This window comes from Bos mutus, chromosome 10 (genome assembly GCF_027580195.1).
Source record: "Bos mutus isolate GX-2022 chromosome 10, NWIPB_WYAK_1.1, whole genome shotgun sequence".
Classification (NCBI taxonomy): Eukaryota; Metazoa; Chordata; class Mammalia; order Artiodactyla; family Bovidae; genus Bos; species Bos mutus.
In genome coordinates this window covers 40,670,005-40,696,152 of record NC_091626.1, presented here as the reverse complement: position 1 = coordinate 40,696,152, position 26,148 = coordinate 40,670,005, and the positions used below count along the sequence as shown (strand labels likewise).

At 35.2% G+C, this 26,148-nt stretch overlaps 1 protein-coding gene across 4 annotated transcripts in view; it reads left to right on the top strand.

The window, feature by feature from the left end:
• Window positions 1-26,148, top strand: part of KTN1 (kinectin 1) — a 110,053-nt gene that overhangs the window by 51,436 nt on the left and 32,469 nt on the right. For all 4 annotated transcript variants that reach the window (XM_070377789.1, XM_070377788.1, XM_070377787.1 and 1 more), the window contains exons 9-29: window positions 787-919; window positions 2,758-2,845; window positions 5,399-5,565; window positions 6,194-6,262; window positions 7,505-7,542; window positions 8,350-8,440; window positions 8,814-8,882; window positions 9,723-9,760; window positions 9,906-9,987; window positions 10,772-10,840; window positions 18,209-18,243; window positions 18,663-18,753; window positions 19,697-19,765; window positions 20,365-20,402; window positions 21,077-21,167; window positions 21,317-21,385; window positions 22,598-22,635; window positions 23,205-23,295; window positions 23,373-23,441; window positions 23,926-23,963; window positions 25,768-25,858. In XM_070377789.1, the coding sequence (XP_070233890.1) occupies window positions 787-919; window positions 2,758-2,845; window positions 5,399-5,565; window positions 6,194-6,262; window positions 7,505-7,542; window positions 8,350-8,440; window positions 8,814-8,882; window positions 9,723-9,760; window positions 9,906-9,987; window positions 10,772-10,840; window positions 18,209-18,243; window positions 18,663-18,753; window positions 19,697-19,765; window positions 20,365-20,402; window positions 21,077-21,167; window positions 21,317-21,385; window positions 22,598-22,635; window positions 23,205-23,295; window positions 23,373-23,441; window positions 23,926-23,963; window positions 25,768-25,858 (1,564 nt within the window). The remainder of the gene's footprint in view (window positions 1-786; window positions 920-2,757; window positions 2,846-5,398; window positions 5,566-6,193; window positions 6,263-7,504; window positions 7,543-8,349; window positions 8,441-8,813; window positions 8,883-9,722; window positions 9,761-9,905; window positions 9,988-10,771; window positions 10,841-18,208; window positions 18,244-18,662; window positions 18,754-19,696; window positions 19,766-20,364; window positions 20,403-21,076; window positions 21,168-21,316; window positions 21,386-22,597; window positions 22,636-23,204; window positions 23,296-23,372; window positions 23,442-23,925; window positions 23,964-25,767; window positions 25,859-26,148) is intronic.

Sequence of the window (26,148 nt, the reverse complement as noted above, 5' to 3'; positions counted from 1 at the left end):
AAATGACAGTATTTTCATTGAATGGTAGAGTGTTTTCTTCAGTCACCAAAATGTGTTTGATAGTAATTTGTTAGACTTTTGCTTTTTACACGTGTTTTTAAAATGAATAAATTTTCAAAACCTATCCTCCTGCTTTTGAAGAAGCTCTTCAGGTAAACTGCATGGTAAATACTAGTGCCACCAGTGCAGTAGCTTACAAATTTAAGAGGCTGCATTAGCAAGTTTTAGACCTATTTCCTGTAACAGTAGTTCTCAACCTTCATTATTCTGAAGAGTATCTGGCATGTTAGCTACAAATCATATTCTTGAGTCTTATCCTTGTAAGTGTATGATTTAGTGGCTCTGAGGTAGAGTCCTGGAATCTGCATGTTAAGACACATTCCTTATGATAGTGATTTAGTTGGTCTGAGCCATACTTGAGCATGCAAGCATGCACAGTGCCATACTTTGAGAAACAGTCCTAGAGAAGACTAGCAGCATGCTTACATAGAATAACTATTCTGATTGGTTGATTCAGAGCACTGATTTGAGAGTGATTCCTGCTCATGGTGTGTGGTTACCCATTTTTCTTGATTACTTTATGGTAACTTAAGTGTTTATATTATTGTCATCAGAATGATTCAGAGATTACATTCAACCAAATTCTTTATTAGTATACACTTGGAGCATTTGTTGTCATTTACCTATAAGTGGAATCACTAACTCAGCAAAACTCACATGTTTTCTTTAGTAATTTACATGTGTTTGTAATAATGGAAGGTTCCTAATCCAGTTAACTGTTTTCAGGCAGTCTGCTGAACTAAACAAACTGCGCCAGGATTATGCTAGGTTGGTAAGTGAGCTGACTGAGAAAACAGGAAAGCTACAGCAAGAAGAAGTCCAAAAGAAGAATGCTGAGCAAGCAGTTACTCAGTTGAAGGTGAAACATTACCTTTATTTATCATTTCATAAATAATGTGGCTTTTCAATCCAATGACCTGAAAGTGTATATAGCTTTTGAGAGATGTAGTTTGAGGCTTAATGGGCCTGTATAGAAACATTTACACTAGTGAAGGAATTGAACACAGGCTTGAGTTTGAAGTTAAAGACTATTTGAAGATATGAAAATTGATATTAGCTGAGTGACAGGCATAAACAGAATTTTACCTTATGTGTGGAGGTGAGGGTCTGCATGTATAAGACAAAAATCGAATTTTTGATAGGTAGTTAAAATCACCTTCAGCATCACTTATCAATAACTTGGATCTCTAAGTAAGGTTAGTAGAGCCTATTTTTATTTCAGCATTGGAATAGATGATTTTCTGTTGCGTGAGCATGAGGCCAAGTAATACTCCAGTTGCTTTCACTTGAGCCACAGTAGAAAAAAAAAATCACACAGTTTCTTTAGACACCAGAGTGGCACTTGGTGCCATTAGATGCTTATACTGAGAAGACATGCATGGGGTTGCTTAGGCTGACTGAGAGAGAGGAGTGGACTTATTTTTCTTGCACATTTTAGCCTGTGCATATTGAGTAGAGTGATGAGTAGAATTGTCTGTTCCTCCTTGTACGGAGGAGAGGATTTGTTGAACAGTTCAGTTTCTGTAAGTTAAATGTATTGGATAGATTCCTACATAAGTCATCAATATAGATGGTATACCTTAATACCAATTCCAGAGTTCAGTTCAGTTCAGTCGCCCAGTCGTGTCCGACTCTTTGTGACCCCATGAATCGCAGCATGCCAGGCCTCCCTGTCCATCACCAACTCCTGGAGTTCACTCAAACTCACGCCCATCGAGTCGGTGATGCCTTCCAGCCATCTCATCCTCTGTCGTCCCCTTCTCCTCCTGCCCCCAATCCCTCCCAGCATCAGAGTCTTTTCCAGTGAGTCAACTCTTCGCATCCCAAGGACGGAGGAGCCTGGTAGGCTGCCATCTACGGGGTCACACAGAGTCGGACACGACTGAAGCGACTTAGCAGCAGCAGCAGCAAGTCTTTGCATGAGGTGGCCAAAGTATTGGAGTTTCGGCTTTAGCATCATTCCTTCCAAAGAACACCCAGGACTGATCTCCTTTAGAATGGACTGGTTGGATCTCCTTGCAGTCCAATGGACTCTCAGGAGTCTTCTCCAGGGCAGTAGAGGTTAAAAGGGCTCTGAGGATAATTGAATGTAGAAAGTAGCGTACTTTTTGTTTTCTTGAAGTTTTCATGGGTCCCTATGGGAGAGTGATATTGTTGTCCTAACTTTTATTAAATATTTGTCTTGCTAATATATTTGCTGATGACATTCTTAAATATGATGTTTGTGCTCTATGGATATGGATAAGTAGATTAATGACATTAAATATTGTAGTCATAATTGAAGTGTTGTGCTATACCTCAAAATAAGAATTTTAGGAACCTACTAAAATTTAGCAATAAAGATATCATCCTGTCTTTTGAAAAGCCTATCACCTGAAGGAAGATTATTGGAAAGCTCATCATAGCTAAGTGGGTCAGATATATACATAGCAGCAGCTATATTGATCCACCAGCACAAATAAGGAGTTTCTGAAATCTCTAATCTGTAAATCCTGTATATTGGCAGGTAGAATGGCTGTGACTGATAATATCTGTGCATATTATCAGGCTGAGCACATCTGCCTATGTTATTAAAATATGGGAGACTAGTGACTAGTTGTTGGAAGAAGCAGTTTTATGGCACAACAGTAAAGATAGAAGATGCTTTTTTTCTGTAAATTGAAATCCTGTGTTTTTTCTGACTTATCCTTTCCCCAGGTTCAACTTCAAGAAGCTGAGAGGAGGTGGGAAGAAGTCCAGAGCTATATCAGGAAGAGGACAGCAGAGCATGAAGCAGCTCAGCAAGGTAAGGGGAAGAAATATTCATATAAAGTTACTATGTAATTCTGGGTAAAATTTCTGCCCTTCTCCATATGTGAAGAAAGTATAAATTGGCATTTTGGTTATAGCTCAATAAAAATAGCTTTTACACTTTGAATACTTTTATTTCCTTAACATTTCTTAGGGTTTTAAAAATAAGTCTCTACTGGTTTTGTCTGAGGTATTAAGTTGCAGATAAAATTATAGTCCATAAACAGGGTAGTAGGAATCTATGTGTGTTCCATTTCTGTGGTTATTCTCTCTCATTCCATGATCAGTTCTTTATTTAATTTTTTTTTTCCAAGAAGGACTCATTCCTGTATTGTGAAGAGAAAAATGGTGAGAGCATTACCATTCCAAGTAGTTGACTGAAAACTATCTACGTAATGCTGGCTTTCACTATTCTTAATTTGATGAATTCATTTAGGAGATAATGGAGCTTGTAATAGTGTGTTTTATCTGTGTCCCCCTTCTTCCCATGAAAGTGGTGGTGAGCCTATAGTAAAATACAGTTCCAAACACAAGAGTAAATCATACAGAGTTTTGGCTCTGTGTTAGACCTTTGGTTTCCTCTGATATTTTTTACCCCTAGGCATTTCCCTTTGGTTCAGTATTTAGATATGTCTAAGATATTTGAAGGCTTTTAAAAAATATATATGAAGTTTGTTGTTATGTTAAGCTATATTAGCTTATTTTTAATTAGTATGTTATATTTCATCAACAAAGCATTAGATTTTAACATTAGTATGACTGTGTAACTCAGTGTTGAGTCAAGATAAATAAAAGTACAGTTCTTGAGCAACGTTTTTAATTTCCTGAAGTTAATTATTGCTTATATATATATATATATATATGATGATTTGTTTATTTTGCTGCCTGGGGTCTTGGTTGTGCAGCGGGACCTTCCTTGCATCATGTGGGCTCTTTCTGTTGCGATACACACGCTAGTTGTGGTGTGCAGGCTTCGGTAGTTGTGCTGCTCTGTGGTATGCTGTGTGGGATCTTAGTTCCCCACCAGGGATTGACCTTGCATCCCCTGCATTGCAAGGTGGATTCTTAACCCTGGACCACTAGGGAAGTTCCTCCTTTATATTTTTAACTTGCTTTATATTTTTAATTTGCTTGATCTTTGTTTTATTGTTTCAAATTTTACCTAAGGTTAAACTCCTTAACCTCTGCTTCCCCCAGCCTCTCAACATGTTAGATACTGGTGAAGCTCTCAGTTTTTCCTGAGGCTATGCCTTTGGAGTCCTCATTCTTTCTGCTCCAGTACTTGTTGCTTTCTAGGTTGACGCTGAGCTGTCTTCTGAGACTTCCTTTAGTCTGTTTACTCTGTTTTCGGGATCCTATGTCATTGCCATCTTTTAGCTTTCCTCCCTCATTTAATAGTATATCTTTTAGTTGCTCTATAAGAATATACCTCAAGGTACATTTCTTGAGGCTTTGAGTATCTGAAAATGTTTTTAGTCTTTCTACTTTAATGCTTAATGGGTAGTTTGGATGTGGAGTTCTAGGTTGGAAATAGTTTTCCCCAGAGAATTTTGAAGGTATTAATTTGGTGTTTTAACTTCTCCTAATATGGTAAAAAATATGCTCTCCTGATTCTAATCCTGGATGTTACCATTACATGTTTAATTTTCAAGAGTTCTTTCTTGAGTTGTGTTCCATTCTATTATTAGTGTCTTGTTAAAGAAGTGACATTATCTTAACTTTTCTTAAAACCATGTAACACACTCATATATACATTGTTTTTCTCTCTGTTTGCCTCTGTGTCCTTGGTGGTAGTGTGGTATGTTTTTGTTTGTTTTTTCCTCCCCTGTTTTAGAATTATTTGTCTTATAGAATAGGGGAGGCAACTCTCATGAGTTTCTGTTTTCTTGAGCTTTTACTTTACCCTTCCTCATCTTTGCCAAGTCAGTGATCATCTCTCCATTTGTTTTATCTTAATTTCTTGTCATTTGGAGTTCTATTTATTTTCTAATTGCATCAAAGACTGTTTTTGTTTCTCATTTTCTTGTTTTGGGATTATTGCTAAGAATAGAAGTAGGCAGAAAAGTGTTAATTATTTCATCTTACACCAGGACATTTGTCAGCTTTTAGCATCTTTGTCTGTTCTCCAGGTATGAGAGTACGAGGAATTGACAAGAAATTCACTGAATAACTTACTAAAACATCTTTGGGGAAATTAAGAATGTTTTCAAGAAATGATATACAGTTTTAAACATTCATGTACTGTTCAGATAACACATTTATTAATTATATATTTTGTGTCAAGCCTTGGGCACAGCTCTGGATATAGAGAAAAGGCAATCTCTGATCTCAAAAAGCTCACTCTTTGGGAGAAGAGGTGAATTAGTACAGTGTGGCAGGTGCTGTGAAAAAAGGTAAGCATAGGCTGCTCAGGGGAGCCATATATAGGTGGGAAAGCACAGGAGAGATTCAAAAGGGGAATATTCCAGGGGAGGTAAGCCTGCTCTCAAGATGAGTAGCAGTAACCAGGCAAAGGAAGAAACCTTTGTAAAATGCAGTGTTTTGTTAGATCTACAGAGTAAATTTGTGGCCAAAGAAAATGAAGTACAGAGTCTGCATAGTAAGCTTACAGATACCTTGGTATCAAAACAACAGTTGGAGCAAAGACTAATGCAGTTAATGGAATCAGAGCAAAAAAGGGTGAACAAAGAAGAGTCTCTACAAATGCAAGTTCAGGTATCTAATTTTCCCTCTTTAAAAAATAATAAAGATGGGCAGTGGTTGGATGTGTCTTGTGTAGGAGAGAGAGGATAGCCTCTTTATCCTAATTTTGGAGTGGGGATGAAAAATTTAAATTTAATCTTCGAGCAGTTGTCACAATATGGTCTGAATATGTGCTCAAAGATACCTTTACCCACAGTCTAATGCTTTTTGTATTAGATTAGGAACAGTACAATGTATTCTTAATTTCTGCTTTATAAATTAGCTCTGAGAATAGAATGCCTCATCATTGTTATTTAAAATGGTGCCTTTTGGAATCTTAAGTGAAGTCACTCAGTCCTGTCCCACTCTTTGCTACCCCATGGATTGTAGCCTACCAGGCTCCTCCCTCCATGGGATTCTCCAGGCAAGAGTATTGGAGTGGGTTGCCATTTCCTTCTCCAGGGGATCTTCCCCACCCAGAGATCGAACCCGGGTCTACCACATTCCAGGCAGACGCTTTAACCTCTGAGCCACCAGGGAAGCCCTTTGGAATCTTGAGTACCTTTAAAAGATAAACAGATGTATCTGTAACTCATTTTGTTCATATACATTGGCATTTTTAATAGCACACTTCTTCCCTCTCCTTTTTGGTTTTTGAAAGGATATTTTGGAGCAGAATGAGGCGTTGAAAGCTCAAATTCAACAGTTCCATTCCCAGATAGCAGCCCAGGTAATGGTGCTTTCTTATTGCTTGTCATTACTAGTAACTTCCTAGCTGTGTAAATAATTTGAGTGCCTGTGCAGTGCCATGCACTGGATTAGTAGTTGGGTGACTAGTCAGTGAATCACCTGGCTGATCCTGAGTGGTAAGTGCTCTGATAATTATGTTTAGTGCTGTGAGAGAACAGTATGAAAGAAATCCAAATCTGACTAATGGGAAGGTGGGTTAGAGAGTTTTTAACCTTAGGAGAGAAAAAAATGTCCACCATCCTGTCACAAAAAAGGAGGAATTGGCCAAACGGTGTCAAGAATAACCGTTTATATATTAAATGTATTCATTAAATATTCACTAAACCTATTGTTCTTTGGCATCATTGTTGTGTAAGGTGATAGGTAGGTAGATAGATACAGATACATAGGCTTTAGAATATAAATAGTATAACATTAAGAAGAGAAGAAACTTTTAAATACTTAACTGGTTAGCTTGTTTCCGTAATATACATACTGTGAATTTCAGTATTTCAACTTAAAATTCTAAAAATTGTTTGTAGGAAAAATAATAGAACAGAAGTCACTTTTCTGTGTGAAAAGTAGTTCTAACATCAAAAGCTTATTTTTAAGGTTCAGGCAAGTTGAAAATCCCAAAACTGTAAACAGGTTTTTTTCCCTAATTGTTTTCTTTGTAGGAACTATTGTGTAAAATTAATTGAGAAAGAATTACATAGGTGTTTGTGTGTATGTAAATTATTAACTCAAATTGGATTGAGATCTTAAGTTATAGCTGAGAGGTAGTTCTAGAAGATTTATCAGAAATTAAATACTTAGTACCTTTGAAAAGTAGAGATGAACATGGGCTTTATTAAATGACTTGTTAAACTTAATCATAAATGATATAATTTCATTACTAGGAATTTTTATTAAGGAGAAGCTCATAAATGAAAAATAGCCTTTGCTGCTTTTTTTTTTTCCCCTGTGTACGTGTTGCTTGTCAGTTAAATAGTTTTCAGGCCTGCCAACTTATTTCATTAGAAATGTCTTATGATGCTAATTCCCTAATACTGGAAGCTGTTGATCAAATTTACTTTCAGAATAATAGCCGTTATTTAGTGAACATTCATCATGAGCCAGCTACTTCCTTAACTTTATATACATTTATTTCTTTTAATTTTTAAAGCCCTATTGTGATGATTATTGTACAACTTTTGAACTTTCTCTTAAAGGCTTTTGTGTTGACACTGTTTTTCTTTCTTAGACCTCCGCTTCAGCTCTAGCAGAGGAATTACATAAAGTGTAAGCCTGCCTTCTATATTTCTCTTAAAATTGCTTAGTCATCACTAACTTGTATCTGTTAGATTCTACACTTATGATTGATTTTATGTTCTAACTTGTTCAGAAATTACTCTCAACTAGATTTGGAACAACTTTAGCTCTTCTACCCCTATGCATTGTGTATTCTGTGTTTTATGTCTTTGTCATAAAAAGAGTTGGAAGAACTCTTTCCTGCGGGCATTAGCAGTTATGTGGACGAGATCACTGTGATCTGAGATTAGTGGAAGTTAGTTTTTGTATCTAATAAGTAGTTACACCTACTCTCTCTCTATGGAGTGGTTGGATGGCATCATTGACTCAGGTTTGAGCAAACTCCAAGAGATAGTGAAGGACAGGGAAGCCTGGCCTGCTGCAGTCCATGGGGTCGCAAAGAGTTGGACATGACTGAGCCATTGAACAACAACAATCTAACTATATGGTGATATGCCAAAAATAAAATTCTTTTTTTGTTATGTATTGTATAATTTGTATAGACATGGATCACGTAAGTTCAGAAGACCTGAAAAATGCTTTTGACATTACCAGGCTTGTGAGGTTAAATTATTAACTTCTTTGACCTCAAGTTTTAAAATAGGGGTATGTATTTTATGAAGTTGTAGTAATGCATGTGACAGTTAACTACTAACTGAAAGGGTCTATAGAGATTGAAGATACAGTTATATGAAATTTACTCAAGTAAGGTTGATCATACTTGAGGCTTCTAATCCTTTCATTTGTGACTTAACTTCTAAATGTTTATTGACTGTACAAATCTATTTCCTTTTAAAGGATTGCAGAAAAGGATAAGCAGATAAAACAGACTGAAGATTCTTTAGCAAATGAGCATGATCATTTAGCAAGTAAAGAGGAGGAACTTAAGGTACAGTACTTCTTAAAAATGGCTGCAATACTTCATAGGCATTGAATTATCCTGATCTTGTCATCAGTACAAATGTCTGTGAAGCCTGGAAAATACTCTAGAATTCATTTGGAAATTGTCTCTTTTCGAAACTACAAAATCCTCTTTAGCCCTCTAAGAGGAGAAGTTCAAAGGCCTTTTCTCACGTGATATTATTCACGATAATTTGGGAAATATGTTAAATAACAGGACTTGATAGTTTTCTTTCTGATAGGAAGTGGTAATTTGAGATTTATGCTTTGAGACCTTTGCTTAGGTAGAAGAGAGACATTACACAACTTCAAATCTAATTTTATATTAAATAATTCTAATATTATTTTTCCTTTTGTTCTAGGACATACAGAATATGAATTTCTTATTAAAAGCTGAAGTGCAAAAATTACAGGCCCTGGCAAATGAACAGGTAGATCTTTATTGCTTTTAAGCATTTACCTTAGAATTACAGTTTGTTTATACTTATTTTCATTGGTATCACAAGCCCTAGTTTTATCCATGTAGATAATAAGTATAATGGTTACCTGTGTTTGGCTGCGTGATATGTTGTTAAAAGCCTCTTCTGTTTGACCATGACCCTCACAACTCACCTGAATGTTTCTGTATTCATGTTGAAATTAATATTTGGTCCAAAGAAATTGATCACTTTTGAGTTATTGGTGAGTGAAGTGAAAGTCACTCAGTCATGTCCAATTCTTTGCGAGCCCATGGCCTATACAGTCCATGGAATTCTCCAGGCCAGAATACTGGAGTGGATATCTTTTCCCTTCTCCAGGGGATTTTCCCAACCCAGGGATCGAAGTCAGGTCTCCTGCATTGCAGGTGGATTCTTTACCAGCTAAGCCACAGAAGGGAAGCCCAGGAATACTGGAGTAGGTATCTTCCCTTCTCCAGTGGATCTTCCCAACCCAGGAATTGAACCAGGTTCTCCTGCATTGCAGGCATATTCTTTACCCACTGAGCTGTCAGGGAATTATTGGAGGACTTGATTATAGCACTCATGTGCTGATTTGTTTTCACCTTCTACCATTTAATCAGAAAAGGATGTAGCTTTTACTAGGATAAAAGTTGATCAGTGAGAAATAAAAAATACTAGACAGCAAAAATTATTACAGTAATGTATGCTATTCATTTTACTATTAATATTTACTGTATATAAAATATAACTTTAATAAGTAAAATTAAGTAAAAGAATAGGTTTGAGTGCTTCCTGAGAAATAATAAAATTCTCATCTCATTCCCAATATAGGCTGCTGCTGCACATGAACTGGAGAAGATGCAGAAAAGGTGATTAAAGTATTGCTGTACTTTAGGCCATTCATACACTTACGTTGAAGTGGAATTGAAGAAAATATTACTGCTAATAACCAATAGTTGTGTACATAATTTATATAAGCTTTCTGAATGTATGAAGTATTTTTTTTTCTTACAGTATTCATGTTAAGGATGATAAAATACGATTGCTTGAAGAGCAGCTACAGTGTGAAATTTCAAACAAAATGGAAGAATTTAAGGTGTGTAATTAAACTTGTCAACTCAGCTTTCTTTGAACAACCTTGTATAATTTTTAGTTGAAATGAATGTAGAAATAACTACTTTTTATATATAATCACTCTGAAAAAGTATTTCTATAGTTCACTTGGGGACTTAATCTATTATTTTGACTTATCTGTTTTTATAATAGACTTGATATTTGTTTTGCCCCAACCTTTTCTCTACATTTTTAGTTGATAGTTTGACATGTTTTTATTTGCCTCTGTTGCTGATGTAGTGTTAGTTTCTGTTCATGACCAGATATCTTGAGTATTATTGTAAAGTATTCTGATTGCATGGGTACATCTCTGCATGCAGTAAGATTTGCTTTTTTTTTTTTTTAGTTTGTGGTTTGTTTTTTTTTTTTGCTTAATAGTAATCCTGTAAGTACTCTCTTATGAAAGCAGGGTTTCCCAGAATTCATTGGGACAAATTGTCAAACTTTTTGAAATACACATGAAAGGGTTCTAAGCCCAGTGTTAAAACATTTGGGATAAACCACATGACTGAATTAGACTACTTTTTAGATATCATCATACATGTACTTTATACCATTACTGTATTCCTATACCCTGGAAATATATTCATTGAAACTGAAAAATGAAGCCACCATGAGATTTGCATTCTTAGGTCAGTATATAATTCATCTCTCACTTTATAAGTGCTTATAGTAATTATACGGCTTTGATTTTTTAAAAACTTACTCAAATGGTTGCTTTGTTAATTTTTCCTAATAAAGCAGTAAATTGAGATTCTTTCTTTTAGATTCTAAGTGACCAAAACAAAGCATTACAATTAGAAGTTCAGAAGCTACAGACTCTTGTTTCTGAACAGGTATGGCTTTTCATGAATTACAAGTTAGAAATATCCAATGTATAACAAGGTACGGTTCTTCTTAAATAGTAATCAACTAATTCATTTTTAGGAATTTCGTTTAAATGTAAATATGTCTTTTAATTGCATTTCTAGTCATCTTGTGCTAGTCAAGTATCTAAATTGAGGAAAATTAACATTTTTTTCCTTAGAAGAAGCTAATATGAACCTGTTTATAAACACCACCCCCACACCAAAAGAAAAAGTTTAATAGGATGCATAAAAATAATTTCCTTAAATCAGTTTGATACATTTAGCTCTCAGGATAATAATCCTTGGTCTTTGGGAGCTTCAGTTTTTTCCTCTCAAACAGTGTGGATTCTTAAAAAGAGACTGTTTGAAACCTACTTTGTTGTTGTTTAGTTGCGAAGTCGAGACCAATTCTTTTTGTGACCCCCTGGACTGTGTGTAGCCTGTCAGGCTCCTCTGTTCATGGGTTTCCCAGGCAAGAATACTGGAGTGGGCTGCCTTTCCTTCTGCAGGGCATCTTCCTGGCTCAGGATCAAATTCGAGTCTCCTGCATTGGCAGGAGGATTTTTGACTGCTGAGCCACATGGGAAGACCTTGAAACCAGTACCAGCACTTAAAAGCAGTGATGATCAAATTGTTTAATTTTTCTAAGGCCTCTCATTCCAAGTCTTTTACACTGAGATTTTATTTACATTCTAAGCTTGTTAGAATTAAATGGGGGAGTTTATATATAGTTGAGTAGCCTAGTGCTTTGTGTATAGCAGACATCTTAAGCCTTAATTCCTTTCCTTTAGAATATTTATTTTTCCCATCTCATCTCCACCTGCTTCTGCCGTGATACTTCTTTCTGTATTTATAGCAAGCCATCAAAACTGTAGCAGCCTGAATGAGCATGGCTCCATAAACTCGCGCCCCAGGTGATGTCTGTTCTATGGCTGTTCTTAAGAGTTGCATTCATACTCTTCTAAATATAATTCTTCAAATTCTGGTTTTTAAAAGTATTCTAGAAACACGTCATATTATATGACACATTAAAATAGAAGCCTTGCATGTTTCTCTATTACTGTTAAATTTGGACACATTTTATTAGAAGCTGAAATGTAATAATAGCACTTCCTTTAGCAGATGCCTGCTTTCTTTTTAAAATTCACATTTGTATAAGTACAAAAGTAGTATAACATTTTAACACCAAAGTTTGTAAAAAAGACAAAAATTATGCATAATGCTACCACCCTAATATAGTCTGGTATAATAACAATTAAAAAAAAAAATTCACATCTATGCAGGTGTTGAATTGGGGTAAGTGGCTGTGCCAAATGCTGTGGAAGTATCTTAGAAGTATTTTGTTAACATCCACTTGCTTGTCGGGAATTAATCCATTATTTCTTATTTTCCTTCCCTACTAAATATGATGTTAAGTGCTTTGCATATGCTTTATTACGTTATGCTGTATCCTTTCCAACTAAAGGTAATGGAAGAGAAAATGTTGAATGAATAATGTTTAGTGCAGGGATGTAACTTCATGCCAATGTAATGCTCAATTGGTATTTCATTTTTATTCTTAAATCTTACTCCTGTTTCCTTTTGTTGTGGTATGGCTTTTAACAAATGTAGTATTTCATCAGTTTAAGATTTTTTCCTCCTTCTCAGTTTATCACCCGAAGAGTGGATGTATCTTAGTCTCTGGTTACAGTTTAATTGAAGGCATCTTTGATTTTTAGTGTTATGTAGTGTTATTCTCCCAGTTGTGAAATATAGCATTGGTGACTTGGATTAGATAAAATATGATAGATATTTTTTGGTTGTCTTAATTCTTATTCAGAAAAGCAGAATGTAATTCTTTTTTTGAATTGGTTGTCAGAGATTCTGAAACATCTATTTTAATATGTAAAGTTTTAAACTTTCTAAAATTAATTTTATGGGAGGTAAAATAAATACTTAGAAACTCTTCAATCTGCCCTGCTGCTGCTAAGTTCCTTCAATCATGTCCAACTCTGTGCAACTCCATAGACGGCAGCCCACCAGGCTCCCCCGTCCCTGGGATTCTCCAGGCAAGAACACTGGAGCGGGTTGCCATTTCCTTCTCCACTGCATGAAAGTGAAAAGTGAAAGTGAAGTTGCTCAGTCGTGTCTGACTCTTAGCGACCCCATGGACTGCAGCCTACCAGGCTCCTCGGACCATGAGATTTTCCAGGCAAGAGTACTGGAGTGGGGTGCCATTGCCTTCTCCGCTTCAATCTGCCCTAGAATTCCAGTATTAAAGGTGCTGGTGATTCTTACTTAGGTTTCAACAGAGTACCTGGATCTTTTCTTTTTAGTTTTATTCTGTGTTTAAAATGATACTCTTCATCAGTAGATAAGAGTAAAACCATTAGCCTTTATTTTTTTTCCCTTAAGATAACCTGATACCCTAAGAACTGCCATTCTAACATCTTACATAAAATTCCTTATCATATGTGTGGAGTTAATATTTTTTAAAATCCCAATTTCTTTTTTTTTTTTTTTTTGAATTGTATTTTATTAAAATACTTTTTATTGAAGTATAGCTGATTTAGACTTGTTTAAGTTTCTGGTGTACATAAAAGTGATTCAGTTATATATATTCTTTACATTTTTTCATTGTAGTTTATTACATGATATTGAATATAGTTCCCTGTGCTATACAATAGGATCTTGTTTATCTAATTTTCTTATTGGGTCAGGCTTCCATCTATAAAGCTTCTGTGTATTTTTAGACATTCTGTTAAGTAACACTGAGCATGAGATGGGTTTTTTTTTTTTTTTAGTGATGAGTTTTATGAAGAACAGTCCAAAGAAGAGAATTCCATAGCCACATTTTAAAATTTATCTAAAAGAACTGTTTGATAACAAGGGAAACTCATTTTTTAAGATTTGCTCTTTGACTAATTTTTAGAATTTTTTCTCTTGTTCTGAAAACTCTTTAAATTAAAAAAAAAGAATAGTCTAGAAAGCATATGTAATGCTCAAAATCCTCCAAGCTAGGCTTTAACAGTACATGAACCGAGAACTTCCAGATGTTTAAGCTGGATTTAGAAAAGGCAGAGGAACCAGAAATCAAATTGCTGGGATCTGTTGGATCATAGAAAAAACAAGAGAATTCCATAAGAACATCTAATTTTGCTTCATTGACTATGCCAAAGCCTTTGACTGTGTGGATCACAACAAACTGTGGAAAATTCTTCAAGAGATAAGAATACCAGACCACCTTACCTGCTTCCTGTGAAACCTGTCAGGTCAAGAAGCAACAGTTAGAACCAGATATGGAACAACGGACTGGTTCAAAATTGGGAAAGGAGTACATCAAGGATGTATATTGTCACCCTGCTTATTTAACGTATTTGCAGAGTGTAAACCATGCAAAATGCCGGGCTGGATGAAGCACAAGCTGGAATCAAGATTGCTGGGAGAAATATCAATAACCTCAGATAATGCAGATGATACCACCTTATGGCAGAAAGCGAAGAAGAACTAAAAACCCTCTTGATGAAGGTGAAAGAGAAGATTGAAAAAGCTGGCTTAAAACTCAGCATTCAAAAAAGTAAGATCATGGCGTCTGGTTCCATCACTTCATCGCAAATAGATGGGGAAACAATGGAAACAGTAAGAGATTTGATTTCTTGGGCTCTAAAATCACTGCAGATGGTGACTGCAGCCATGAAATTAAAAGATGCTTTCTCCTTGGAAGAAAAGCAATGACAAACATACACAGAGTATTAAAAAGCAGAGACATTATTTTGCTGACAAAGGTTCGTATAGTCAAAGCTACAGTTTTTCCAGGAGTCATGTATGAATGTGAGAGTTGGACCATAAAGAAGGCTGAGCACCGAAGAATTGATGCTTTTGAACTATAGTTTTGGAGAAGACTCCTGAGAGTCCCTTGGACTGCAAGGAGATCCAACCAGTCCATTCTGAAGATCAGCCCTGGGATTTCTTTGGAGGGAATGACGCTGAAGCTGAAACTCCAATACTTTGGCCACCTCATGCGAAGGGTTGACTCATTGGAAAAGACCCTGATGCTGGGAAAGATTGAAGGCAGGAGGAGAGTGGGACGGCAGAGGATGAGATGGTTGGATGGCAACAGCACTTGATGGACATGAATTTGAGCAAGCTCTGGGAGATGGTGAAGGACAGGGAAGCCTAGTGTGCTGCAGTCCATGGGGTTGCTAAGAGTTGGACACGACTGAGCAGCTGAATAATAAAAAAGCATTTGACTGTGATGTTGTATTTTTGGTTGTTATTATGACTTCTGTCTTATCTTGGCAGACCAGAGAGCCAGCCGTTTGGTTTTTCCCTCTGGTCATTTTTATTGTCAGTGCTAGTAAAAGAAGAGATAAAAGATTAGCGTAATTTAATTTTTTTCGTTTCCACACTTCTTTAACCCCTTCCTACCCAGCAGTCAGAATTCCAAGTGACAGTTGAGAGATGAGCAGTTTAGTTATAAAAAAATTTCAGTCCCTTTGCCCCATGGATTTTTATCCTGGAGGAAGAGGTTGAGCTTACTGAAGCAGAAACCAACAATGGTACCAAGTTGTTGTTTCTTTAGGTGTAGGAAGCAGAAAGATAACAAATACCAGGTAAGGTAACCTGCATATAAACTAAAGAAGAAAAGACTTATGGACGGTAGCCTACCAGGCTCCTCTGTCCATGGGATTTTCGAGGCAATAGTACTGGAGTGGATTGCCATTTCCTTCTCCAGGGGATCTTCCTGACCCAGGGATCGAACCCAGGTTTCCTGCGTTGTAGACAGACGCTTTACCATCTGAGCCACCAGGGAAGTCCCCCAATCTTGTGAATAGAGCACACAAATAAATCAGTCACTAAGATCTCATTTATTCAGAATAAAACAAAACTTTTTTTGGGTGGGGAATATCCTGAGCTGTCTTTTTTTTTTTGAGCATCATGAGCATCATGGAAAAGACCCTGATGCTGGGAAAGATTGAAGGCAGGTGGAGAATGGGATTACAGAGGATGAGATGGTTGGAACAAAGGAACAGGATGACTTTTTATTTTTGTTCTAATACTTTTGTCAGATTCAGTGGAGCTTGGTGGGCTACAGTCCATGGTGTCACAAAGACTCAGACATGTGTGAGCAACTCACACACACACATACAACAAGATTATTAAGTAAAGATGGTAGAAGTAGAATATTTTTTTCTCTTTTGCCCTGCAGCCTTGTTGTATTTGGTTGAAGAAAATTTCATTACTGTATAAGATGTAATTTAGAAGATCATCCAGGGAGGAGGAAATTGGGTTGGATTAGATTAATAATATATAAAGTTAAAATACTGGATTGATACTGAATTGGGTCAATTTAATACAATTGAATATTCATTGAGCAATTGACGAAGAGTACTTAAACTGTAACCTTGTTAAAGGATATCCAGTCCACTAAATTTTTACTGAGAGTATGCTAGGTACTGTGCTACAATGCTAAGGCTATAGAGATGAATAAGGCTTGATTCCTGCCTTTGAGAATATGGGTGGAGATAGATGTATACATAGAAAATTGTGATGAATAAAATTCTTCTTTTTTTCCAAAAATTCTTAAAATGTGGATAGGTTTAGATGAAGAGAGAATTCTATCTGAAGGAGAATAAGGATGAAGAGGCACCACAGAGAGGGGACAATTAAACCTGATTTTGAAAAAAGCCAAGAATTTGCTGAGTAGCTAAGGGGAAATCCAGGCTAAGGGAATACAGTATTAAAAGTCATGGCAGTGTGTGGAAAATTGGCATATTCAGGGCATATTGTGGAGGTGTAAGAAGAGACAAGCTTGCTAGGGCCTAATCATGAAAGCTGTGTAAGGACCATGAGCTTGATCTATTATGTGGCTGTGCTGCTGAAGGATGTTGAAAGAATGAATAAGCATTTTGTCTGGTATGTTAGATGAATCATAATGGTATCCATGAGGTGTTTGAATTTATGTGGTAGTGAAGTATGCAGTACTAAAAGTGTAATACAACTAATTGATTAAGCTTCATATAACTAAGACTTAATAGTATCTTTTTAAAATTGAGTTACAATTGACATTAATTTCAGGTGTATAACATAATAATTTGATATTTGTATTACTGTTAAATGATCACAATAAGTCTAGTTAACATCTGCCATCATGCATGGTCGCAAATTTTATATTGTTTTTATGTGAGATGGGATTCATAAAAATAAAGATGGACAAAAGTCATCTTGATGAAAGGTTTATAAACTTATTGCATGATTTATTTTTCAGTTTATAATCATGATTTAATATATTTTTGACACCTCTTTCCTTTCTAGTGGTAGGAAAGTTTTTTTTTCCCATTGAGAAGTTCTCCTGTATCCCTCACAATATAATCCTTGTGAACTAGAGGCAGGGTATTATGATATTTGAGATGTGTAAAGCTGGAAACTTAACCTAAGATATTGAATAAAACATAGTTAATTTTTAGAAATATTTAATAAATGAAATCTTAGGACTAGGATTTGGTAATGGAAAAATTAATAGTATTTGTGAAAAATGGTCGTAATGATGGTTTTAGTAAAATGGGAAAAAATTACAAACCTAGTAGTATTAGGAGAAAGCAGGTAGGGAACAGAAGGGGTAGAAGAGAATGTTGAAGGGAAAAAGACCCTGAGAACCTGTTTTGTCAGGTTACTTAGCTGCCTGAAGGCCTAGGACTTCGAAGGGGGTGCCCCACTTCTGGACACATAGTAAATTATAACATTGAGGAATTTGTGTGTATAGGGGGAATACTAGAAGATGGGTCATAGATGGGGACCAGCTCACATGTCATGTTTTAACGTAACAAGGAGACTATGTGCTTGTGTTTCTTCTGCACTTGATAGTCAGTTTTAAAACATTCTGTATATTGACTTAGGTGGTGGTTATGTGAAATCTGCATGTTAAAAATTCATTGAATTGAACATAGGTTTTGTACACTTGCCTTATACCTTAGGTGAAAAACAAAAATGAAAAAGAGCAAAGCTTCTTTCTTGGCCTACAAGGTCTTAGAGCCTTGGAATTTTAGATTTGAAGAATTAATGTAAAGGAGAGGCAAATTCTCTTCTTATCCTTAAGATTTTCTTTTATGGTAATTAAAAACTTACTCACAAGGGTAAGTTTGGGCATTTCCAGCCCATTTTATACTTCATCTTTGTCTTTTGTGTAGCCTTGTCTCTTGTGTTTTCTGAATGAAAAAATTCTTTAACTATTAGCAGTCTTTAAATATGGATCATCTTCCTAAATTTTGGATCTATTTAATACTAAACAATTTTCATAGAGTTCTATTTATAAAGTAGTTTTATTTCATGCAAACTTGGTAAAAGTATCTTTTTTTTTTTTTGGTGATTTTGTTTTAGCCTAATAAAGATGTTTTGGAACAAATGGAAAGATGGTAAGAGATTAAAATTATTTTTAATATTTTAATGACTCATTTCTACCAAGTCTGAGATAACAGAATGATTAACTATATTACTGTAAATTCTTAAAATTTTCTTTGTACTTCATAAAGGGAAGAGAGTGATGTACTGTTGATTGCTTTGGCATTCCATTAGGTTTGTGAGAGTCATGTATGACCATGATTTACTTGTTTAGGCTAGCGTGTAAGCATGCATTACTTGAATACATTTTACTTATTGGTAAAGAGGAAGAACCCTTGGACCAGGATTGAAGATCATCAGAAACCTTTTTAGAATTGAAAGTTTATAAAGAACGATGGGCATAAGAGTTAATCCATGTCAAATATTTATTTAGAAATCATGTCATTTTCCTTGAAATAGAGTTCATACATGTGTTTTAAATTTATTATTTCAGCATTCAAGAGAAAGATGAGAAGTTGAAGACTGTAGAAGAATTACTCGAAACTGGACTTATTCAGGTGGCCACGAAAGAGGAAGAGCTGAATGTAAAGCATATTGTATATTTGTTTTACCTGTGATTATTCAGTAACATGAAGAGTTTTTGCTGTAACGTGTAATATTTTTCCCATAGCTTTTAGTACCCACGTTTAATGAATTTATATGATGTTCTTTTTTCATTAAATTTAAGATTTTATTATAAATAGAAAAAAGTGTGGTTGACTGTAGCATTTACTGCCTTAATGAAGTAGATACTGTTATTATGGTTTCTAGTGCTTTCCCACCTCCACCCATGCCTGAATTATAACCAAACAGTAACTAGTTATAATAGTAACCAGTAGAGTTGATAAGTTCATGAAATAGTGTTAGAGACCAGAGAAATGAGAGAATGAAGTTCCATTTTATGGTTATCATTAGCCTTGCCTGAGTGTGTGCTAGGTTGCTTCAGTCGTGTCCGACTCTTTGCGACCCCATGGACTGTAGCCCACCAGGCTCTTCTGTCCTTGGGATTCTCCAGGCAAGAATACTGGAGTGGGTTGCCATGTCCTCCTCCAGGGGATCTTCCTGACCCAGGGATCGAACCCGCATCTCTTATGTCTCCTGCATTGGCAGGTGGGTTCTTTACCTCTAGCACCACTTGGGATGCCCCATCGTTAGCCTTAAGTAACTTAATTTGAATACGATTGCTGGAAGAAATAGGGTAAACAGTGTATTTGATTTTAAGGCGAGAAGTGACTTGACAAGTGGTATACTTTGTGGTTTTCAGGTTGTGGAAACATAAGTAAAAATACTTGAGAGGATAATCAAATTAAAACTCTATTTGGCTGGCTCTGGAAGTTACAGAATTGTAGATATGTAGAGCAACTGAGATTTCTGGGCCTTCAGAAAGGAAAAGAAGCAGCTAGAGAGAAGTGAGAAGCTACTGTATTTTGAAGGTAGTTGTTTTTTCAGAAAATTAAAGTATGTTGTACTTATGTATCTTTGAAAAAGGCAATAAGAACAGAAAATTCATCTTTGGCAAAAGAAGTTCAAGATTTAAAGGCCAAGCAAAATGATCAGGTAATATATTAAATAGACCCTATAACCGTTCTCTTTTAAACAGTGGGCGTACCTGTTACCAAATACAGTAGCAAGTCTTGTTTGTTCCTCCTTTCCCCAACATGGCATTTGCCATTTGTAGTTTTAATCTGTGATTGATTGGTGACTTGATTTTGAGTAATACGAGCTGCAGTTTAGTAAACGCTGACTTTATGGCAAACACTGGATAGAGTACTCTAGATAGCATGTCCTTGCTCGTTACTGTAATGATAGATGGTTTTGAATATACATATGTAAAGTAAAAATTCTAAATAATAGTAAAAGAGGTTACCTATCTTCTCCTTATATGGTTAGGATCATTGAGTTAATAATTTTAATATTTATACATTGGTTTTTCTTTTGACCTACACTTACCATAAGTAGCTTTAAAGCTCCTTACTTTCAAAGTGCTTTTCATAATTCTGACATTTAAAAAAATCTGGAAAGAATTAATTTCCAGGTTTATTTTTCCCAGATTTTGGTATAGTAGAAAATTTAATTTAAAAAATAACATACTTTTCTGTTTATGGCCCATTTATATTTTGAGCATATTACTAAGTAGGATACCCTCCTATTTCTAGGTTTCCTTTGCATCTCTAGTTGAAGAACTTAAGAAAGTGTAAGTAATGACATTATTAAGCTGGTCTTTTTCTTTTGCTCCATTTTCTTCGTGCTCGTAAGTCTTACTTTATCGTGCAGTTGAGGTGGCTAGGATTTTTTCATTGTTGGAATAAGGCAACTTAGCTGTGCTTTCCCAGTGCAATTTGTGATTGTTAAAAATCCGTTTCCATGGTGGACTCCCATTTATTAACTTAGAGTATCGAATTGTTAATTTTGTTTATGCAGTAAGAACTATTAATGAACAGGTTATATTGAATAGAGGTCAGTTCTTTCTGTGTGTTGTTTTCTTGGAAGTGTCTGTGAGGTTTAATGCTATAATTGTATATAAGTTCTGCTATAGCTTTCAAAGCTCTCTAGAATCCTTTATTGTTGAGAGGAACTCAGTTCTCCCCAGTGTTCTTTGGAATACAAATCTTACATTGCCTGTGCTCTTTTGAAGCGTGTCACCAGCGTCTCCTTGCGTGTATAGGCCTCAACCGTCTAGTAGTTACTGCTTAGTTCTTGTTTAGGAAGAACTCTTAAGTGTTTTTTCCTGGCTGCAAGTTGTTCTTTTACTTAAAAGGGGGAGAATTGATTTGGTGAACTTGTTCATGATTTGGTGCTGTTTTTATATGTTAGTGGTGGGTTTTGATGATTTCTGTCCACGTTTAACACTGCATTTCCTTATCTAAGGATCCATGAAAAAGATGGAAAGATCAAGTCTGTGGAAGAGCTTTTGGAAGCTGAACTGCTCAAAGTTGCTAATAAGGAGAAAACTATTCAGGTATTGAGAGAGATAAAACCTATGTTTTGTTTTTTTGTTTATCAACTTTAGTGAATACCATTTAATTTCATGTGTTTGTCTGTACATTGCATTTTATGTCAATTTCTGTGTTTCCATTGTCCAATCTTGTCTGTTTTGTCATTGTCAAGGATTTGAAACAGGAAATAGAGGCTCTAAAAGAAGAAATAGGAAATATCCAGCTTGAAAAGGCTCAACAGGTAAAAATCCCAGAGCCATAGCATGACAGATTTATTAGTGTATATGTATTTATGAACTATTTGGTTTTTTTCTTGTTACTCAGAAAACAACTTTTTAGTAGTGTGTTGTAAGTATGTTGGGTTTTGTGCTTATTATTTTTGCCTGATTTAAGAAAATGTTCTTAATATTTGAATCAACATACCTTTTAATTGTTTAAGTTCTTTTTCTGGGAAGTTTTCTGTAGTAATGTTTGTTTTAGTTTGCCAACTTAACAAAACACCTTGGTAAACTTTTTTTTTTTAATGCATGTTCCAAAATATTTTTAATATATGTATTACTCAACCTTTGCCTATAGAATAAAGTACAGATTTCATGGAGGTATTTCAGAGGTAGATGTGGTTACTGGAAATAAATGTGTGGTTTTGGTGAATTTAATCTGAAAAGGTTTCATTGAAAGAAATATTGAGATTGCATGGAAGAGATGATTCATACATTGATCCAACAGATTAATTTAGAAATGTTTATTCAGTTCCTCCTACTTATCAAAGTATAATTTGTTGGAGATAATGTGTTGAATGAAATAAGGTATGAGGAAATGATTAAACTCCTAACAGAGATTGAGAATTCAGAAAGTCCCCTCCTGAGGAGCTGATACCTAAGCCAATATCTGAAGGGACTGTGAGAAGACAGTGGGGAATAAAAGATCCTATTGTATTGTGTATGATAAGAAGAGATTAAAGGAGAGTATAAAGAACACTCCAGTATTATTATCTGGAGAATCCCCATGGACAGGGGCCTGGTGGGCTATAGTACATGGGGTCGCAAAGAGTTGGACATGACTGAGAGACTAAGCACACACTTACATAAAGTACTGTTGAGTAGTTGGCCTTGAAGACTGGGAGGGAAAAGTGCTCTGACATTGTAGGGAGGTATGTGGACAGTTAATATTGTAATTTTCACAATTTTAGGTTTTAGAAGTGTCACTTGCCTTAGACTTATCATTCGTAACTATATTCCTTGTCTCTTCTCCCCCTACACCCCTTTTTAAAATTTCTTACTCTTACTGTCATTGGAGTCAGGAGAGGGTGAAATCAAGTCATCTCATTTTGACGTGAATAATTCAACTAGGATCTTTGTGATTTGAAATGTATACATTTTAAGGTTTATCATAAGCGTAGTAAAGTAAACTGAAAGAAAATGAGTTACTTTTTTTCTGCTGCTTTGCATTTCAGTTATCTATCACTTCTCAAGTTCAGGAACTTCAGAACTTGTAAGTATCATCTTCCTCACTTCCCTTTAATATTTCTTTTCCACAAGTTAAATATAAAATTATAATGAAAATCCTAACTCCTTTTTATTTGATTTCAAGTAATATTTTAAAGAACATCACATTATATCTTAAAGGCCTCAAGGTCTTAAATTTTTCATTAGACTTGAACCTACAGGTTTGCTGATGGGAATGGGGATACAGTGGAAGTCTTATTTTTCTGGTTTATAATCTAAATACGACCTTAAACTGATATGTTGCTCTTTGCTTATTTTAATAGCCACTGTGAAACTGGTTATAAATTTCATACCCAAACTAGTTATAATAAGCTAAATTTGCTGGTATTGACTTAAACAGTACGTTAATGGGTGGGAATAGAGCTGCTTCTCAGCTTGATGTCTCCAAAATCTTATATGACTTTATACATAAAATATTTATTTTTTAGTTTATTTAATCGATTTGGGTTATGAGTACAATCTGAAATATACTTTTCCAGTCTCCAGTACTTTTACTTTGTTTAGTCTTTAGTCATGTAATATTTTCATTGATAGTTCTTATTAACTTACTGTTAGATTAAAAGGAAAGGAGGAACAGATGAATAACATGAAGACTGTTTTAGAAGAGAAGGAGAAAGACCTACACAATAGAGGGAGACGGTTACAGGTGAGAAGTTAAAAAGAAAAGGTAACATCCTTTTTTATATTTCAATGTCAATTTTATTCAGACTTATTCTTTTTTAGGATCTTCAAGAAGAAAATGAATCTTTGAAAACTCATGTTCAGGAATTTGCACAGCATAAGTTTCAAGAGGTATAGTATAAACAGATTGCCAGCATATTTTATAAAAAATGAGTAATCTCTATTTTACTGTACTAGAAAGTAAAGAAGTTAATATATTCTCCTGAGGTTTTTTTTTTTTTTTTGCCATAAAAATTACTGTGGTATTGTAGTTTTATTGTTGTTGATAAAATAAAATTAACTTTTATTCCTGTCAAATCTATGACTGCCTCATTTGTGAACCTGAGTCTGAAAGCATTTCCTCTCCTTAATTTTTCAGACGGACTCTCATTCTCCTTTTTAAGTGTCTGTTGTTTAAGTGGTGTATTAATCTGTAATCCTTTAACAAATGGATATTAAAAATTAAAGAAAATTCATTCTTTGTTTTATGAATAGCTCGATCTTAAATCTACCACAGATAATTGTGTTTTTATTTTATTGGTGACTGATTCTAAAATATGTTGTAGAACCTGATCTTTTTGATGTTAGAATTAAAAATGTGAAATCTGTTTCTTAGGCGTGTTCTGCATCACAGTTTGAAGAACTTCAGATTGTGTAAGTATACTTTTAGCTAGCATTTTAAAGAGGAAATTTTCAATATTTTCTTGAATATCCTTGAATATTATGATGAGTTTCTTCTAAGTCTTTAACTTTCTTGTTAAGTGGGAATTATAATCCAAGGGTAAATAAATCTCTATTTGGTGTAATAAACAGAGCCCTTTCAAGTGCTTTCAGATACCTGGAGACTATCCTTTCCAAACTCTTCAAATGCATTTTCTAAAATAGTCTTTCTATTAATATAGACTGGTTTTAAGTTCTCTGTCTCTCTCTCTTTTTGAATGAAGTATGTAATTATTGTAAAGAGAGGTTAAATTTATTTCAAATTAAAATCATTTTTATTACTTGAAAGATCAACATCTCTGAATTAACCAGAAGATAATCTTAGCCATAATCTTGATGGTGAATGTGGAATCTTGCTATAAAAGTAACTTCCACTTTGGGGAAAGTAGTATCTTTTGTCACATCAGTCATATTGTGCCGAACAGTAAAAATATTCAATCTAATGAGCCGAATAGTAAAAATATTCAATCTAATGAGCATGGGCTTCGCAGGTGGTGCTAGTGGTAAAGAAACCCACCTGCCAAGGCAGGAGACAAGAAGAGATGTGGGTTCGATCTCTGGGTCAGGGAGATCCCCTAGAGGAGGAAACAGGAACCCACCCCAGTATTCTTGCCTGGAGAATCGTATGGACAGAGGAGCCTGGCAGGCTGTAGTCCATAGGGTTGCAAAGAGTTGGACATGATTGAAGTGACTTAGCAGCAGCAGCAGCAGCAGCGTACATGCAATGAGCAAAGGAAGTATTAATCTGTTCATCCTAGAAAATTTTTATCCTATGAAGTCTGTTCTCTTAAATTGGTCTAAGTGGTAAAAACTATGTCTGGACTTAATCCTTTTGGCCTTCTATTAATTACTTTTAAGAGATTTTTGCTTAGATATGATCTTTTCAGTTGTTTAAGAAGTGGCTCTTTGAAGCTGTTGTCTTTAAAGAAGTAAAATATTGAAGATATTTATTAAGTCATTATCTTCATGGAGAAAAGGGGATGTCCCTGTTTATGGCACTAATATTGCTCATTTGTACAACTGTTTATCTTTTGGGCTTGTGTAACTGTCAAGGTGTTTTTGTGTCATTTGCAAATAGAAAGCTGAGAGACATGTTTGAGGCCTGTTGTTAGTGGTGTGGTGATGGTGGTTTAGTCGCTAAGTCGTGTCCGACTCTTCAGACCCCATGGACTGTATAGCCTGCCAGGCTCCTCTGTCCACGGGGATTCTCCAGGCAAGAATACTGGAGTGGGTTGCCATTTCCTTCTCCAGGGGATCTTCCCAACCCAGGAATCGAACCCAGATCTTCTGCATTACAGGCAGATTCTTTACCAACTGAGCTATAAGGGAAAGCCCTCTTAGTGGTATATAGATCATTAAAGTATGATTTTAGATTTATTTCTACCTTACATCAAAAAATTAATGCAATATTTGAGGGAGCACTTTTAGGTTTACAGAGAAAATTGAGAGAGCGATACAGAGAATTTCTGTATACCCTCCCCTCTCATTTCTCTTCTTATTTACATCTTATATTAGTGTGGTAATTTGTTACAATTCATGAGTGAAGTCAGTATATTGTTATTAATTGTCCGTAGTATCCATTAGGGTTCAGCTTTGTGTTGTACATTCTGTAGGTTTTGACTAATGTATGATGTATCTATCATTATAGAATAATAAAAGGAAAAGTTTATTGTCCTAAAATTCTTCTATGCTCCTCCAATTCACCTAACTAAATAAAACATCTTTGTAAAAATTCTAGGTTGAAAGAAAAGGAAAATGAAATGAAGAGATTAGAAACTATGCTAAAAGAGAGAGAGAGTGATCTTTCTAGCAAAACAAAGCTGTTACAGGTAAATGTATTTACTTAAAATTATCATGTGAGTTACTGTCTTCACATGTTTGAAAACAATTTTAACTACTAAATAAGAAGATAGAATACAAAATGACATTCCTTCCCACCCAGATCCTGGGTCTCATTCCTCAGATAACTACTGTTACTTGTTCATATATAAGTGCCCATGCGTAAAATGTGTGTGTGTTTAAATACACTGTATTTTTAATCATACACACTTTTGTATTTTGCTTCTCTGCTCAATTAGTAATCTTTCTGAGATATTCCCACATAAGCACATTTTTATCT